A 13,842-nucleotide genomic window follows, 5' to 3' on the forward strand; every position below is an offset into this window, starting at 1 on the left:
TCCTGGCTGAACCCAGCACAGCGAGTCTCCCAGGTGGTTGTTTCCAGCGCTGGCGGCTGAGAAACGGTTTCTCTACATCCTCTGAAGAACTGGGAGATCCAACAAAGTGGCAAAAAAGAGAGAAACGCTAGGATTGGTAGAGCCAGACCCCCCCTCCACGGGGACAGATGCCGTTACGCAGACACGTTTCACCTCCGGAGCTCTGACCGAGTCATCTCCGCCGCCGGGGACGGGAACGCTCGCCAACTTGTCCCAGTTCCCTGCAGCCCGCGGGGGTTCCGACGGTCTTGTCGGAGAACAGTTCTGAACAGGCAGTTACCCGTTAAAGGAGGCGCAGGTCACGCGGCATTTTCGGTAGCTTGCGTGAAGACGGGCTGCGTGCGTTAGGCGGAGGGCGAGCATGGTTAGCCGGGACCAGACTGCGCCAGCTGGACAACCCGCATCAGAAACGCGTACTGAGTCGACCTGACGATGCTGTCTTCTCTAAACAGTCGTGGCATTAAAAGCAGAAGGATGCTGTATCCTCTATAAACCAGAAACAAAGCTAATTCTGCTGTGTATGCTCTGACAGGTCTTATTAACGTCGCTTTTGAAGTGGCTGAGTAATCTTTAAGAATTAACTTGTTGTGTTTGAATAAAACCAGAATGAGGCATGAGCTTACGGATATCCTTTTATTTTAAAGGAATGGGGTTTTTTTTCCATTTTCAACTACAAAACAGATTCCATACATTCTGCCATAAATAAAAACGAACAATAAGGCAGGACACTACATGAACAAACTGAGAACAACTGTTTTCCCGAGAATGTGAATTAAAAATGCTTCACAAGTATAAGCCATCCAGTTTTTAAAATAAAACTGTTGAAACCCCACAAGATTTCAAGTGGTGGATGCGAACACCCTTGAAGAACAGAGCGCAGTTTTGACATTTTGCACTTTTGGGTTTGAAAACCAAGTTTTGTTCAGAGCACATTCTAAGGTTGTTCTGGCTGATTTCGGATCAGGAACCATATGGGAGAAGAGGCACCACAGTAACAAAACCATTTTCAAGATTTTTTCTGTTTGCAGCTGTCCCTTTTAATCGCTTGACTTTGAAGAGACCAACAGACTCCACCCAAGTCTCTGTCCGGCACAGCAGAGCTCCCAGCTCGTTTCACCGGATTCGCTTTTGCTGCCGGGCTCTGTAAATGTCGTGTACAGGGGGAACTACAGATCCTTTCTCCTCATCGTCGTCGGAATCTTCGTGGGATCTCTTAACCACCTTGTTGAGCATCGCGTTATTTTCCACAGGTCCATTGCCCTCCACAGCTATTTCGGGTAGGCCTCCGGTAATTATCCGTACAGCTTCGTCAACAGCTTGAGGAAGAGAAAGAGATTCATTTAACACGTGAAACCAAGTTCCCTGATGAGAAATAAGCATGGAAGTAAGACACCAAGATAGAGACGTGGAGATTTTGGGAACGTGAGACGTTCCCCTCCCCTGTTCTCCCACGGACGTTAAGAATGACGTCTCGACTGCCTGCGAGGCCGAGCTATGGCAAACACTAATTACGGAGTTGGTGCCGCTGCTGGAGACCTCCCTTTGCGCGAGCACCGAGGTCACCTGAAGCATAACAGAACAGGAAGGCCTGCTGGGGGAACAGTGGAGCCGGTTCGTGACTCGCCAGAAGCGCGCCCGGCAAGCCAAGTTCAACAGAGAAAGCGCCAGCAATGCCACGTATGATCGACATGTTCCGCTGTCGCTCCAGAAGATGTTACATCCCTGCTTGCTGTCTCGCTGACCACCTGCTCCTTAAACTAACAGAGGGGGGAAGCGTGGCACACTGCTGTCCGCCGTAGTGTACACAAAGCCGGGAGTAAGGGGCTGTCCTGGCTTTGTCTTCCGAGACCCTGAGCGGGCGCTCAGAAGACACCGTTCCCGTTCCCAAGCACCGCAATGTGGCGTTCAGCGTCAGGCCTACCACCGGCCTCACCGTGCTGCCACCGAGCAATTCAACGTCACACAGCGCTGCTAGAAATAGCACCCGGCTGTTTTTCAGGGGTACGGTGAAAATCTTCGTTTTTTCCTCCTACTGGCTGCCACCACAATGGTGATTTTCAGCTTTTTGACTCTGAGCTCCCCACCAGTCGAGGTACTAACATCTCTGTGTAGATTCCAACCTACAGAGGTAGCCAATCTCACGCTTACATGAGGATTGCACCTCTGCAAACGAGGGGTGGCCTTCCAACAGCAACACCCCTCCCTAACACCCTCACACGCAGGCCCCGGCGCAAACAAGTAACTTACTGTCCGGCAGTTTGCATCTTCTAAATATCTCCATGAGCTCATCCACCTGAACAAAGGGACCCTGGTTTGTTGCCAAAAAAAGAGAGTGGAGAAGGTTAGTGTGAACAGTGCAGCGTGCTCCGGTTCTGCCACAACACCCTCTCTTCCACAACTTCGTGAGGTTCTCAGAACTCGTTAAAACGCACCTGAAAGCAAATGGGAGGCGGCAGGAGCTTCATGAGAACTACAGCTGCTGGTGGGACAGGAAAGACACCTCCTGGGACGGGATGTAAACCTGGAGCTGTGGGAGGAAAACACCATGAAGCCAGTGCAAGTCAGCCAGGCTTGGAGTGCTTCGGCAGCATTATTCCTTGATGCAAATAATTACCACCCTGCCACTTCACCTCTACTAATTACCTACTGTTTAGTCAGCGATCTCGAGCCCATGAGCAGCGCGTAACCGCTCATTACCACGTACCAGACCCCAAACTACGCATAGTTATTTCTGCGTGACCTTAGCGTTAAGTAAAATACACGTGCCTTTGGCAATGCAATTAAATAACAGCCTAAAACTTCCGTAGGTGTTTAGGGGACTGGAGCCTCGCAGAGTCTGCGATCAGGTCTGCTGATTGGGTTAGTAACTTGCTGCCAGGTGAAACGCAATGGCTTCTGGCTGAGCAGCTGACTTACGTGCCAAGTGTCTGGGCTGAAACGGAATCATTTGTTGAGTGTCCGGTTTCGGATATTCAGGTTTTCTGTCGACTTCGTCTTTGAGAACAGGCACGATGGAGGGTGCAACCACAGGGTCTGGGATTATAGCTGCCAGCTTGGCACGGGAGACATCCTGTGGAAGCCAATTGGAGAGCACTCAGCTTGGCGGGATCACACGGCTTGTTTAAATCACAGAATGAAACAGCGCTAGAGCAGTCACTTGTTGTCACTTTGTCACCACTCTCACTTCAGGTGTCCTCTCAGAAGACCATCTGGGCAAAGCACGTTGTCATCAAACATTTTAGTCGTACAGCGTCCCAGCTGGGAGTGGAAACACTTGGGTTTGTTACAGGGCGGGACCGTATTTGTCATTTTAGAGTGGCTCCTTTTTGGAGTTTAAGATTTAGGGGAACAGGTGCAGACCACCAGGCCTTCATGCTACTACTTCTCCCTCGTTTCATTCCCCAGCTTGCTTTAGCAGGAAAGAAAGCAAGCACAAGGCAGTCAGCAAAGCATCGCTTCCGAGAGGATGATGTTTTGGCGTGTTACAAGCACAGCAATGAGCCCAAGGGCCGAATCAGCTTAGGTACGCACCACGTCCTCTCCGGTACGGCCCCGGTACCTTCAGAGTACCTGTGTCCCGACTACGTTACGAGAGGAGCGTTCAGTGGCTCAGCGTGACCCCTACTCCCACCTCTCGGGTTAATGTACAGCAGTGTGAAGACCAGCAGTTCAGCTGCTTTGCTGACTTTGGTGGCTTTTCAAAAATGCCAAGAACTAAGCGGAAGCTGAGGCACTCTGAGACATGAATTAGATGCTCTCTTCCTGTTCAGGCAAATGGCAAACAGCAGTTCCTCCAGCAGAGCTGTTTCTGCTTCTCTGGCAGCCAACTTGACATCACGCTGAAAAACCCCAAACACTGCTGTGTTCTAATGCTTTTCCAAAGTGTCATGGCCTCCGCTCGACTAAAACAGCAGTTAAAATACACCTGGTCAGAAACGAGATGGGAGACCACCACACCCAGGAGTCTGGCCGAGACTTTAAATGCCAAATAGCTGCCCCAAAGCACTCTGCCCATAATAAACAACTGAGAGAAAGCCGGCGGCCACCGATCCCTACAGCCCGTCTGCAGTCACTGCGGCTGCAGCGTTTGTTTTGACACGGTTCTCGGTGAAGCCAGTGGAGCTTTGCCAACCAGAGTGGGAGGGCAGCCAGCAATGCTTCTACAGATCACCCCATTCTAGAAACTTCCAGAAGGATTCTGGCTTTTGAAGGAGCTCAGGTTTAAGCCCGACATGGAGGCCTGTGGCTGAGTGGTGATGGCATTAACACATCGGCCTTTCCACGGGAAGATGAGGGGTAACTACGAATACATGAGGTTGTGTCAGTCACATTCCTTGCTCCTTTCTGCCCTTGTGCCTGGCATTTTGCTGCCCACCAAGACAAGGAGGAGGAGGCATGCCAGGCCTGGCTTACCTGCTCTGCTACCGGGGCAAAAAGGTGTAAGGCAAGGCCTAAACAAGGAATTGCTGAGGTTTGCTAGGACTGAAAACAACAACAGTAACATTGTGTTCTCATCCACTTACCTTATAACCAAGGGCCTTCAGTTCACTAGCAGAGCAGGGGTACAAATCCATGAATTTATACCTGTCCACCAGCAGAGCCGTCTCTTTACCCTCATACTCTTCCTTGAATGCTGTAAACCTCCGTTTTTCAACTTTCAGTATACTAGCTAGGTCGCCGATGTTACTTTCGAAAGCTAAAAACCGAGCCCAGATTTCCCTGTGAAAGAGCAGAGGGACAGCCGGTTGCTGGAGGAGTTACTGATCACAGCCTGATTAAAGCACACGCGAGGAGCGGCTCGAAGAGGAAGTCTGGGAACACACGACCATCCCTCTCACTTACTTCAGCTGCATCTACAACGTGCATCACCTCCCCAGTGCCTGACATGTTTCTGTAAAAGCTCTCAATCCCGCGGGACGTGAAGGGCTTTGTTAGAGAAAGGGAAGGACTGTTGGTGGATTATTGGTGTAAACGAGGTCAGCATTTGAGGTGAGTTCTATCATCAACCTAAGGAGATTTTCCTCAGCCCACTGCACAGATTTGCACTGGCCCTGGTGTGTGAAGGGCTTCTCCACACAGATGATGATTTAGTTCATCTGCACAGTCTGGCAGGAAAGAGCAACACAACAGGCAGCACTTCAGAATTCTGCAGATCTGTAGTTACTGCTTATTTCTCTGTGGGAAATCTCATATACAACTTTGGCAACATCTGGCTGTATTTCTGGATCAGATTCAACTCCGGGTTTAGTTTTGGAGCTCACTGTTGACAAAGATTCAGCTCTTAAACTCTTGGGGGGGTTTTTGACACAAACATGCTTCTCGCGTGCCAAAGGAACGTGCCCAGCAGCGCGATGTCCAGCTGGTTTTGGTGCCCGTGTCCGCCGGGATTACAAGGGTGAACACTTCGACTGCAAAGGTTTGGCGGGCATTTTTTCAGAGAAATAAATTTAAAAAGATAGTCGTATGAAAATGTGGCGGTGAGGGGTTAGTCCAGGTCTTTTCTGGATCTTTCCCTGTTTTCAGCTGACTGGGAGTTGTTCAGCATTCTCCATCAACTCCTGACTCGCCTTCTCTAACACAACACTCCTGAAAGATGCTCCCAGCTCCCCCTCCCCGTCCCCCTGAAGCGCCTCTCTGGTGAGCCACATGTCAGCAGCCGCACCACGGGCTCCAGCCCGCGAATCCTCACTGCGCGGGAGGGTTTTGCACTTCGCCCTCAACAGTCCTGCCTCGAGGAGGTTTTCAAGTCAGTAAATCAACGAATTTCACTGCCAGTGGGATAGGGACTCCCACGAATCTGTCACAGTTGTTGCTGGTTTAGACGGCTGGAAGAGGGGAAGGAACATCTGTACCCAGTTTTGTCCCCCCTTTGGGCTGTTTGTAATGGAAAAGGGTTATGTATCATTTCTAGTGTAGCAAAACTGCTTTTGCAGACGTACCCAGATTTCTCAGGTGGAAGGCTCCCTGAAGTTAAAACACGTTCAAACAAAACTCTTGTATTATTGTCCTCTTTAAAAATAGAAAGGAAAAAAAAAAGAAAAATCACACTGAGTAAAATATAATCAGAATTTTAAATCCTGTCCATTCACAGAAATATGTACACTGCATGAAATACAAGGCAGACATTCTGATACCTGGAGTTGAATTTCAGCACGTAGAAAAAGAATCTGAACACATGCGTAGAACTTCATTAACGCTGAATTCTACTGTGAATTTCTCATTTCAAGGTCTGTTGATAGCAACAAACCGATCCTAATGCAGGTTCTTTTATAGCAGCAGGGTAATAAAACCCGAACTGGGACACACCCCTGTGGAGTATCTAAAGACTGAGCTCAAGTACTGAACTCCTAAAGAAATACCTGGGGAAATCTGGAAATCTAACGGGTATCTGGCAGACAGGACTGGGCAGAGGAAGAGCCTGGGATGAACGGCTCTTCCCCACCTCCCCAGGAAACATGGGGCAGGACAGTTCCACTCAACTGTCTCTGTTGGCCCCTGGGGTTTCTCCTAACATCGCATCGGGGAACCCCACTCCGAGACCTTCCTGCCAACCCCACCCCCTGCCCAGGGCTCCCCAGCACCTGTGCTCCAGGGCTGGCACGGCAAGGGGCTGCGTGCCTTGCCCCCCCCCCCCCCCCCCCCTGCCAGCAGCTCCCAACAGCTCATGTCAGTGCACTTCTGGAACTGCAGTCAGGACAAAACAGTTTTCCCACATCAGTGGCCGAGTTTTTGAAGAGGTTTCACTGCTCTTCAGAAGAATGAAAACTAAACACAAAGGGCTTGGCCTGAACCTGAACCCCCAGAGAAGGCGCATCAGTGCTTCGTTAGGCCACTCAAAGCGTAACGCTTACCATTAAGGTGAGAAAGGTAGTCGATGTATGCCAGTACGTATTCTGGAATGTCCCCATACTTTTTCAGGCCCAGCTCAAAAATCTTAAAGGCCACAGACTTATCCTGCAAACACAGCAAAAACCATTATTAGCTTCAGCGAGCCACACACCCTCCTGACACTCAACTTTAACACCCAACTCAGCATGTGTAATTAATTACCTTGCTACAATAGTACTCCATTAAAGCTGCTGTAACATAGACGTGATGGCGGGTCCGGGCATCCTCTCTTGCTTTCTTAAATATCATTCTTCCAGATTTTATGCCTTCTGCTCGCCTTGCAAATTTCATATACTGGATATAAACCTAGGGTGTGCATTAATATTTACTGAGTTATCAGTGCTAACAAAGAACACCAGGATATCATAAAGTCATAGAATCACAGAACGGTTTGGGTTGGAAGGGACCTTAAAGATTATCTAGTTCCAACCCCCCTGCCATGGGCAGGGACACCTTCCACTAGACCAGGTTGCTCCAAGCCTCATCCAGCCTGGCCTTGAACACTTCCAGGGATGGGGCATCCACAACATCTCTGGGCAACCTGTCCCAGTGCCTCCCCACCCTCTCCGGGAAGAACTTCTTCCTGATATCCAATCTAAATCTCCCCGCTTTCAATTTAAACCCGTTACCCCTTGTCCTGTCACTACAGGCCTATACAGGACTATACCTGCAGTAATCTTTACTCACAAAATACAGCTGATAAGTCATAACCAAAACAAGACTCTGCTGTGCCTCTGGGTTGTTTTGCTATAAATACTGAGGCAAAGCATTTTTTTAAATGGCATACACCTAAGATTGAGGCCCGGAAGTGGCAATAGTTAATACTCGGATTTTTCAGGGAAGGGCAGGTGAGTAGATGAACGTAATTTACATCTGCTGGTGCCTTCAGAGAACTAAAGGCTTATTATAAAAATGGTAATTCCCAATGAAGTTAAGACATCCATAGGCTAAAGAACAGTCAAAAGGCCTGATGAAGCATGTTACTGCACATTGTACAATCCAAAATACAAATCAGTCTGCAGATACTTGTACTCGATCAAGGAAATAGTGAATGTGCTATTTAAAGTTGTCATTTGCATTTCTTTGGGATTTAACTTTCCTCCGCTCTGAATTAGATCCCAAATAACAGCATTCCTCATAGCAGGAGGAACAGGTATGTGGGGTTTCTCAGAAAACGTGTATTTGGGAAGCACTATGATCCCTGTTTGATGAACAGAAGAGTCAGTAAATGGATGCTTTTCCTCTGACACTGCCCTGTTTAATTTTAAATCTCAGACCTTCTCAAGGTTTGTTGTGTCTTTATAAACTAAATAACTGTTTGAGGGCAGGTTACTTTCTCCCACCGTTTGTTCAGTACTAGGGCAGCTGGCACCCATAGAGCGACGTACAGCACTATTTGACAGTTACACACTGCATTACGAATTCGTCTGCAAGCTACTGGTACGGAGTACGGCATGCTTCTGTGTAGGGAGAACAGCGGGCAAAGGCAACCTGCTTTTAATCAGTTAAGGGGAGGCAAGGTGAAATTTTAGTTGAGGCAACAAAGCTTACACCAATTCTTACGAGCTGCGTCGTGAAATCTTTAGTATCCGATACCTTTGTTGCTTAAGAGATTCTCCAAAAGAGCCAGAGGAGAAAACTGCACATGACTTAGTGTATCTGAGTGGATTAAAGGCTGTAATTATCAGCCTTGCTGAAATTTCAATCGAATCCTGTCATCTCAGTACTCCACCTGTTCAATTATCTGCGTGAGGCAATGAACTCCTCCAAGTACGTCCCTGCTCTCTGGGCGTACTCGGGTGACTGCCCGTGCAAGCGTGAACACACTCCGTGCTAAGGGCCGTCTTACCAGAGTGGGATCGATGTCTTCAATAGCCAGCAGTCGGTTATAGATGCTGTGTACTTTCTCGTACTTCATTCGACTCTGAGCAATAAAGGAAACGCAGCCTGCTTAGTCACACTGTTACAAATCACCTCCGAGAACGCAAAAATCAAGAAAAACCTAAGAGTCTCCCGTTTCCCTTTTTCCCCAGCTGAACACCACGAATGTCAGTCCCTTCACTCAGATGCATTCTTTGTCTTGGGCAGTCATTTCTTTGCTTCCCATGCTAATTTCTGACCACCTTATGTACATCTTTCTCAAGAATGCCTGATTTCTAAGTTAGGAACAGTACTGCAGCAGAGCTGCCAGTGTAGGTGTTTGGGATAAGAGGACTGTTTACCTCTGCCCACAAGTAATGCGCAGACAGCTAGGAAAACCACCTTCTTCACTCCCCAAGCCTCGCATTTCAAACAATGCTCTGTCCTGCCAGCTGCAGCCCTCCAAGTTGCATTGTGCGACCTTAAAAGATTTTAGTCGCCAGGGCCCTTAGGGTACAAGAGGCTGCACCGGAAGCCAAGAAAGGCTTGTTCTTTTAAGACTGTTTTTTTTGCTGTTGCCCTCAGGATCTTCCTGCACAAGACTCTTCCATGTTATAAGTGTGCAAAACACATCCTGCAGAGGATTCCATAGTCCTCATGTGATCAGTGAGAAACAGCCTTTATTGCTGACGGTTCATGTGCAAAACCAACCCGTCGGGGCGTTACTCCTCACGGAGGCTGCGCCGTGTGGCGGTAGCCTGGGTGAAGAGATTTCTCAGGAAAGCTGCAGTACAAGGTGCCTCCCATCTTCCCTCACAGCCATGCAAGTACAACCATTTAACCCCCAGGAATTAGGTAAGAAAGGTGTTCTTTATCCCCATTTTAAAAGTTAAGAAGCTGATGCTCTGGTAAACGTAATCTATTTTAAAACTACAACTTCATAGTCATCTGAGAAATACAGTCAATACTTCAGTGGCAAGACAGTAGATTTTCAAATATTTTGTAACATCGTGTGGGCTTTTCCTCTCTATTTTGTCAGCTGTCTCAGAAACACTGAATGAGGTTAAAGCTAGAAGAACCAGTACATTAATTCTACAGAGTTCTGTGTATTCAGTACGTTTCAAATAAATGACATTATTGATGAGAAATGTCTTTGGGTTTTGACATCAATACATCACTGGTTTTGCTCACCTCTTCATAATCTGCATATGCAAAATAAAGAAGCATATTCTTCTTTAATAAAGTGCTGATCGCTCTTTCATAAATATTAGCAGCCTCATCACTGAAAAGCTTAGCATTGTTCATGTCCTGTTATAAAATAAGTATGATAACATAATTGTTCAGCATCTGTGACAACAAAGGCCGGTCTGTGGAGTATCTTCTGTGTGTGAAAGTCCCAGCGAACTTCCATGCATAGAATCCTAGAATGGTTTGGGGTGGAAGGGACCTTAAAGACCATCCAGTTCCAACCCCCCTGCCATGGGCAGGGACACCTTCCACTAGATCAGGTTGCTCCAAGCCTCATCCAGCCTGGCCTTGGACACTCCCAGGGATGGGGCATCCATAGCTTCTCTGGGCAACCTGTTCCAGTGCCTCACCACCCTCTCCGGGAAGAACTTCTTCCTGATATCTAATCTAACCCTCCCCGTTTTCAATTTAACCCCGTTCCCCCTTGTCCTGTCACTACAGGCCCTTGTAAAAAGGCCCCCCCAGCTTCCTTGTAGCCCCTTCAGGCACTGGAAGGTGCTATAAGGTCTCCCTGGAGCCTTCCCTTCTCCAGGCTGAACAAGCCCAACTCTCTCAGCCTGTCCCCAGAGCAGAGGGGCTCCAGCCCTCGGAGCATCTCCGTGGCCTCCTCTGGACTCGCTCCAACCAGTCTATATCCTTCTGATGTTGAGGGTTCCACAGCTGGATGCAGCACTCCAGGTGGGGTCTCACGAGAGCAGAGTAGAGGGGGAGAATCCCCTCCCTCAACAGGCTGGCCACACTTCTGATACAGCCCAGGATACGGTTGGCTTTCATTTTTGCAGTACTCCAATAAAGAGATAATAGTCTCCCCAGTTCTTAAAGAATCACAAAAACCCTCCCTAAACCTAAAACTGGCCAACACTGAAATGGTTTCATAATTCTTATCTCAAATGCAAGTATTTTTATTTCTTAAAATAGCCCCAACTTAAGATTCTCAACACGACACAACTCATGGTGCTAAGTATTTTCCACACCCCCCTCCCTGGTTCGTAGGTATTTGGGGAAGAATTAGCAGCACGCCCCGTCAAAGCAATGAAAGAAGAAAGCAAACCAGTGGCGATCTGCTTACCCCTTTTTCGGCCAGCAGTTTGCTAGACTGCTCGAGGTACTGTGCAGCTTCATACCAGATATCTGGGTGATGGCCCAGAACCAGGAGGCACTGCTCGTAGGCAAACATAACTGGGGGGAAATGTAAGAAATGTCCCTGTAAATTATCGCAGAAATGGTACCCTCTGGCACAACTGAAGTATGAAATACAAACCCCAGCAAATAAACCGGACAATATTAATTGGCTTTAGATACAATTGCAGTTCTTTTCTATTGTCAGAACTTCATGAATCATAACCAGCAGCTAAAACCCTCTCCTCCACGGAAGAAGCAGAACTCATTGAAGAGCATCAGCCATAAAATCAGGCTGTGACCCACCACTTCCTGAGCTCCAATCAAATCAGTGGCACACGACTGCTGCACTGTCCCCCCAAATCCATATATTACCTCCAGCTTGGCTTAAGAAAAAACTAAAGAGAAGTTTAAACAACCCACCCACGCAATTCAAGACACTTGATGAATGTCTGCCCCTGCACAACCCCTGAACATGAAATCGCAGCATCGCTTACGGTGGAGGTCATTAACGAAGCTACGAAATACAACCCTACGCCATCTAGTATCTAATTAACCTACACGTCCCAGTATCTAATTACCTCTTTTTGTTATGAGAGTTTGATCTTCTGTACGCAGAGGATTGCTTTTTTCCCACTGGATGTATTTCTTCCACATGTCTACCTGCTGAGCCTCCTGCGGGGTATTTTGGGGGGGCACAGAGGGCGCATTGCGGTCCAGGCCTTTCATCACGGTCTCGTATTCCTGAAATGAGCAAGGTTTCGAACAGCAGATGCTTATTTTAGGCCACGCTTTACAAAACCCACACAAGCGTTTTAGCGTACCAACCATATTCGTTTAACACACACTTGGATTGGAAAATAAGAGCCAAGTTTAATGCTGGTTTGTAGAACAGAACAAAGAACAGTCAGGAGAAGCTGTACCTTTGCTACGCGTCGTGCATTCATATAATCTCTACTCCTGTCTTCAATCATCTTCTTAGCTAAGTGAATATTGATGCCCTGGGGAAGAGGGAAAAAGGAATCGGGCATGTGTAATTTCATTTTGGAAATACTGAATCTCACTCCATACAGAAAAGAGCTTGACAGGGGATACAGCAGTGAGCAAGAATGACAAAGTTATTTTAAATACTGATCTTGACAGGTACTGCATTTCTCCAAATAAACGTATGGGCAAGAACTTATTTATCACAGAATTACCTCACTACTAAAAACCAGCTGACCTGAGGCATCTCAGGATATTTTTAATCACTCACAGCTTTCAAAAATACAATAAACTTTACCTAAACCTGTTGGGGGAGAAAGTGGAAAGAACATCTCTGTGATTTACATCTCCCTTTCAAATCTGGGTCAGTGCCCAGTCAGAGTCCCAGCTCCCTGCTGTTCACCAGGCGAAGGCCCAGACGGCACATGAGCCATTCAGGTTTCTTGGACACGCAATAGCAGAGAGTGACCTCAAAGCTCTGCCTTCTCCTCTGCTCCTGAAGTAACTGACAGCTTCTAGAAGAGGATGTATTCAGCACACACCCTGCCCTACGCATACCTGCGCCAGCTGAGACTCGAGACCTGTCCCTGCCGAGCATGACACTCCTCCAGGAGTGTGCAGAGGGCCCTGCCAGGCTACTGAGCAAGAGCGGCCGGCGACTTATGGCAGGTGGACCCCCTGGTAGAGCCCACATCTCAACATCAGCGACACAGGCCTGGCCACCAGGTCCCAGGCATGAACAAAATCTCGAAGAACCTCCCCCAGAGCAGGATAAGCGGTCACACTTCCGTTCACGCCTGGGTCAGGGTGGCTTTTGCTGGCGTGGCTTGCCAGGGCTTCGAGGAAGGTGAGCACAGCTTTCAGTCCCATTCCAAACAGGCACCCGAGGTCGGTACTGGCCCGTTACAGCAGCAAGGCACCGTTTGGACTCTGGCAGAGCACTCTCTGGGCCAGCTAGCATGCAAAACCAGCAAGGCCCCATCTCACACAGGCCTGGGCTGAGGGTGCAGCAGTGTTCTCCCAGGATGCAATCCCAGCTTCGTGAGGAGCAGCTCTGCGGTTTGGCAGCCAAAGATCGTCCCTTCCCTATCTCACCAGGGGTGTCCCCACTTCTGACCATTTGTTTCATTAAAGATACTGGTGACTGACAGGCTGATTTTGCTACCCAGTGGCTACCAACTGAGCTAAAGGGCAACTTGACAATTGCAGCAAATAGCCAGCAACCTTTTGTACTGAGACCTACACTTGACCTCTGTGCTGCTGGGCTCCTGATGTGGGGAATCACTTCCCCCCAAAGAGCCCTTCTGGTGAGCAGCAGTTCCTTCCTGGGCCAGGACCCCTGTACGCAGCAGCCCTTTCCCTCGAGCCCAGCCTAGCTGGAACGGGATGGGATGTGCAGAAACCCATGTCCAAGCTGCCCCCCCGCCCCAGCTTCCAGCAACTCTGAACAGCATGAGGTACTGGTTTGAGTTGCAGGGGTCACCAGGGCTGCCTCAAGCTACGGAACAAACACGGGACAGGTTTCAGCTCTCATTTTGACAGTCTCCCTTCGTATTAACGAAGCGGCAGGAACCAAGCAGTGACAGCGTCACTGGCTGTGTGGGAGGGGAAGAGGTGGCTTACAGGGAAGCTGTACTGGGGATTTTCCCAGCAGAAGGCATGTTGCTGGGTATCTTCCCTGGCGGTCCGCAGGCTGGCTGCACT

General features: G+C 48.6%; 1 protein-coding gene across 1 annotated transcript in view; it reads right to left on the minus strand.

The window, feature by feature from the left end:
- Positions 1 to 658: 658 nt before the first annotated feature.
- CSTF3 (cleavage stimulation factor, 3' pre-RNA, subunit 3, 77kDa) overlaps positions 659 to 13,842 on the minus strand; it is a gene marked incomplete at its 5' end in the record, with an annotated part of 39,877 nt that continues 26,693 nt past the window's right edge. The window contains 13 exons of the mRNA XM_010161489.1: positions 659 to 1,355; positions 2,287 to 2,347; positions 2,472 to 2,566; positions 2,956 to 3,109; positions 4,563 to 4,758; positions 5,979 to 6,048; positions 6,891 to 6,993; positions 7,090 to 7,233; positions 8,777 to 8,851; positions 9,979 to 10,095; positions 11,105 to 11,214; positions 11,736 to 11,898; positions 12,078 to 12,155. Of these exons, the coding sequence (XP_010159791.1) occupies positions 1,153 to 1,355; positions 2,287 to 2,347; positions 2,472 to 2,566; positions 2,956 to 3,109; positions 4,563 to 4,758; positions 5,979 to 6,048; positions 6,891 to 6,993; positions 7,090 to 7,233; positions 8,777 to 8,851; positions 9,979 to 10,095; positions 11,105 to 11,214; positions 11,736 to 11,898; positions 12,078 to 12,155 (1,569 nt within the window). The remainder of the gene's footprint in view (positions 1,356 to 2,286; positions 2,348 to 2,471; positions 2,567 to 2,955; positions 3,110 to 4,562; positions 4,759 to 5,978; positions 6,049 to 6,890; positions 6,994 to 7,089; positions 7,234 to 8,776; positions 8,852 to 9,978; positions 10,096 to 11,104; positions 11,215 to 11,735; positions 11,899 to 12,077; positions 12,156 to 13,842) is intronic.

This window comes from Eurypyga helias, unplaced genomic scaffold (genome assembly GCF_000690775.1).
Source record: "Eurypyga helias isolate BGI_N326 unplaced genomic scaffold, ASM69077v1 scaffold8261, whole genome shotgun sequence".
Classification (NCBI taxonomy): Eukaryota; Metazoa; Chordata; class Aves; order Eurypygiformes; family Eurypygidae; genus Eurypyga; species Eurypyga helias.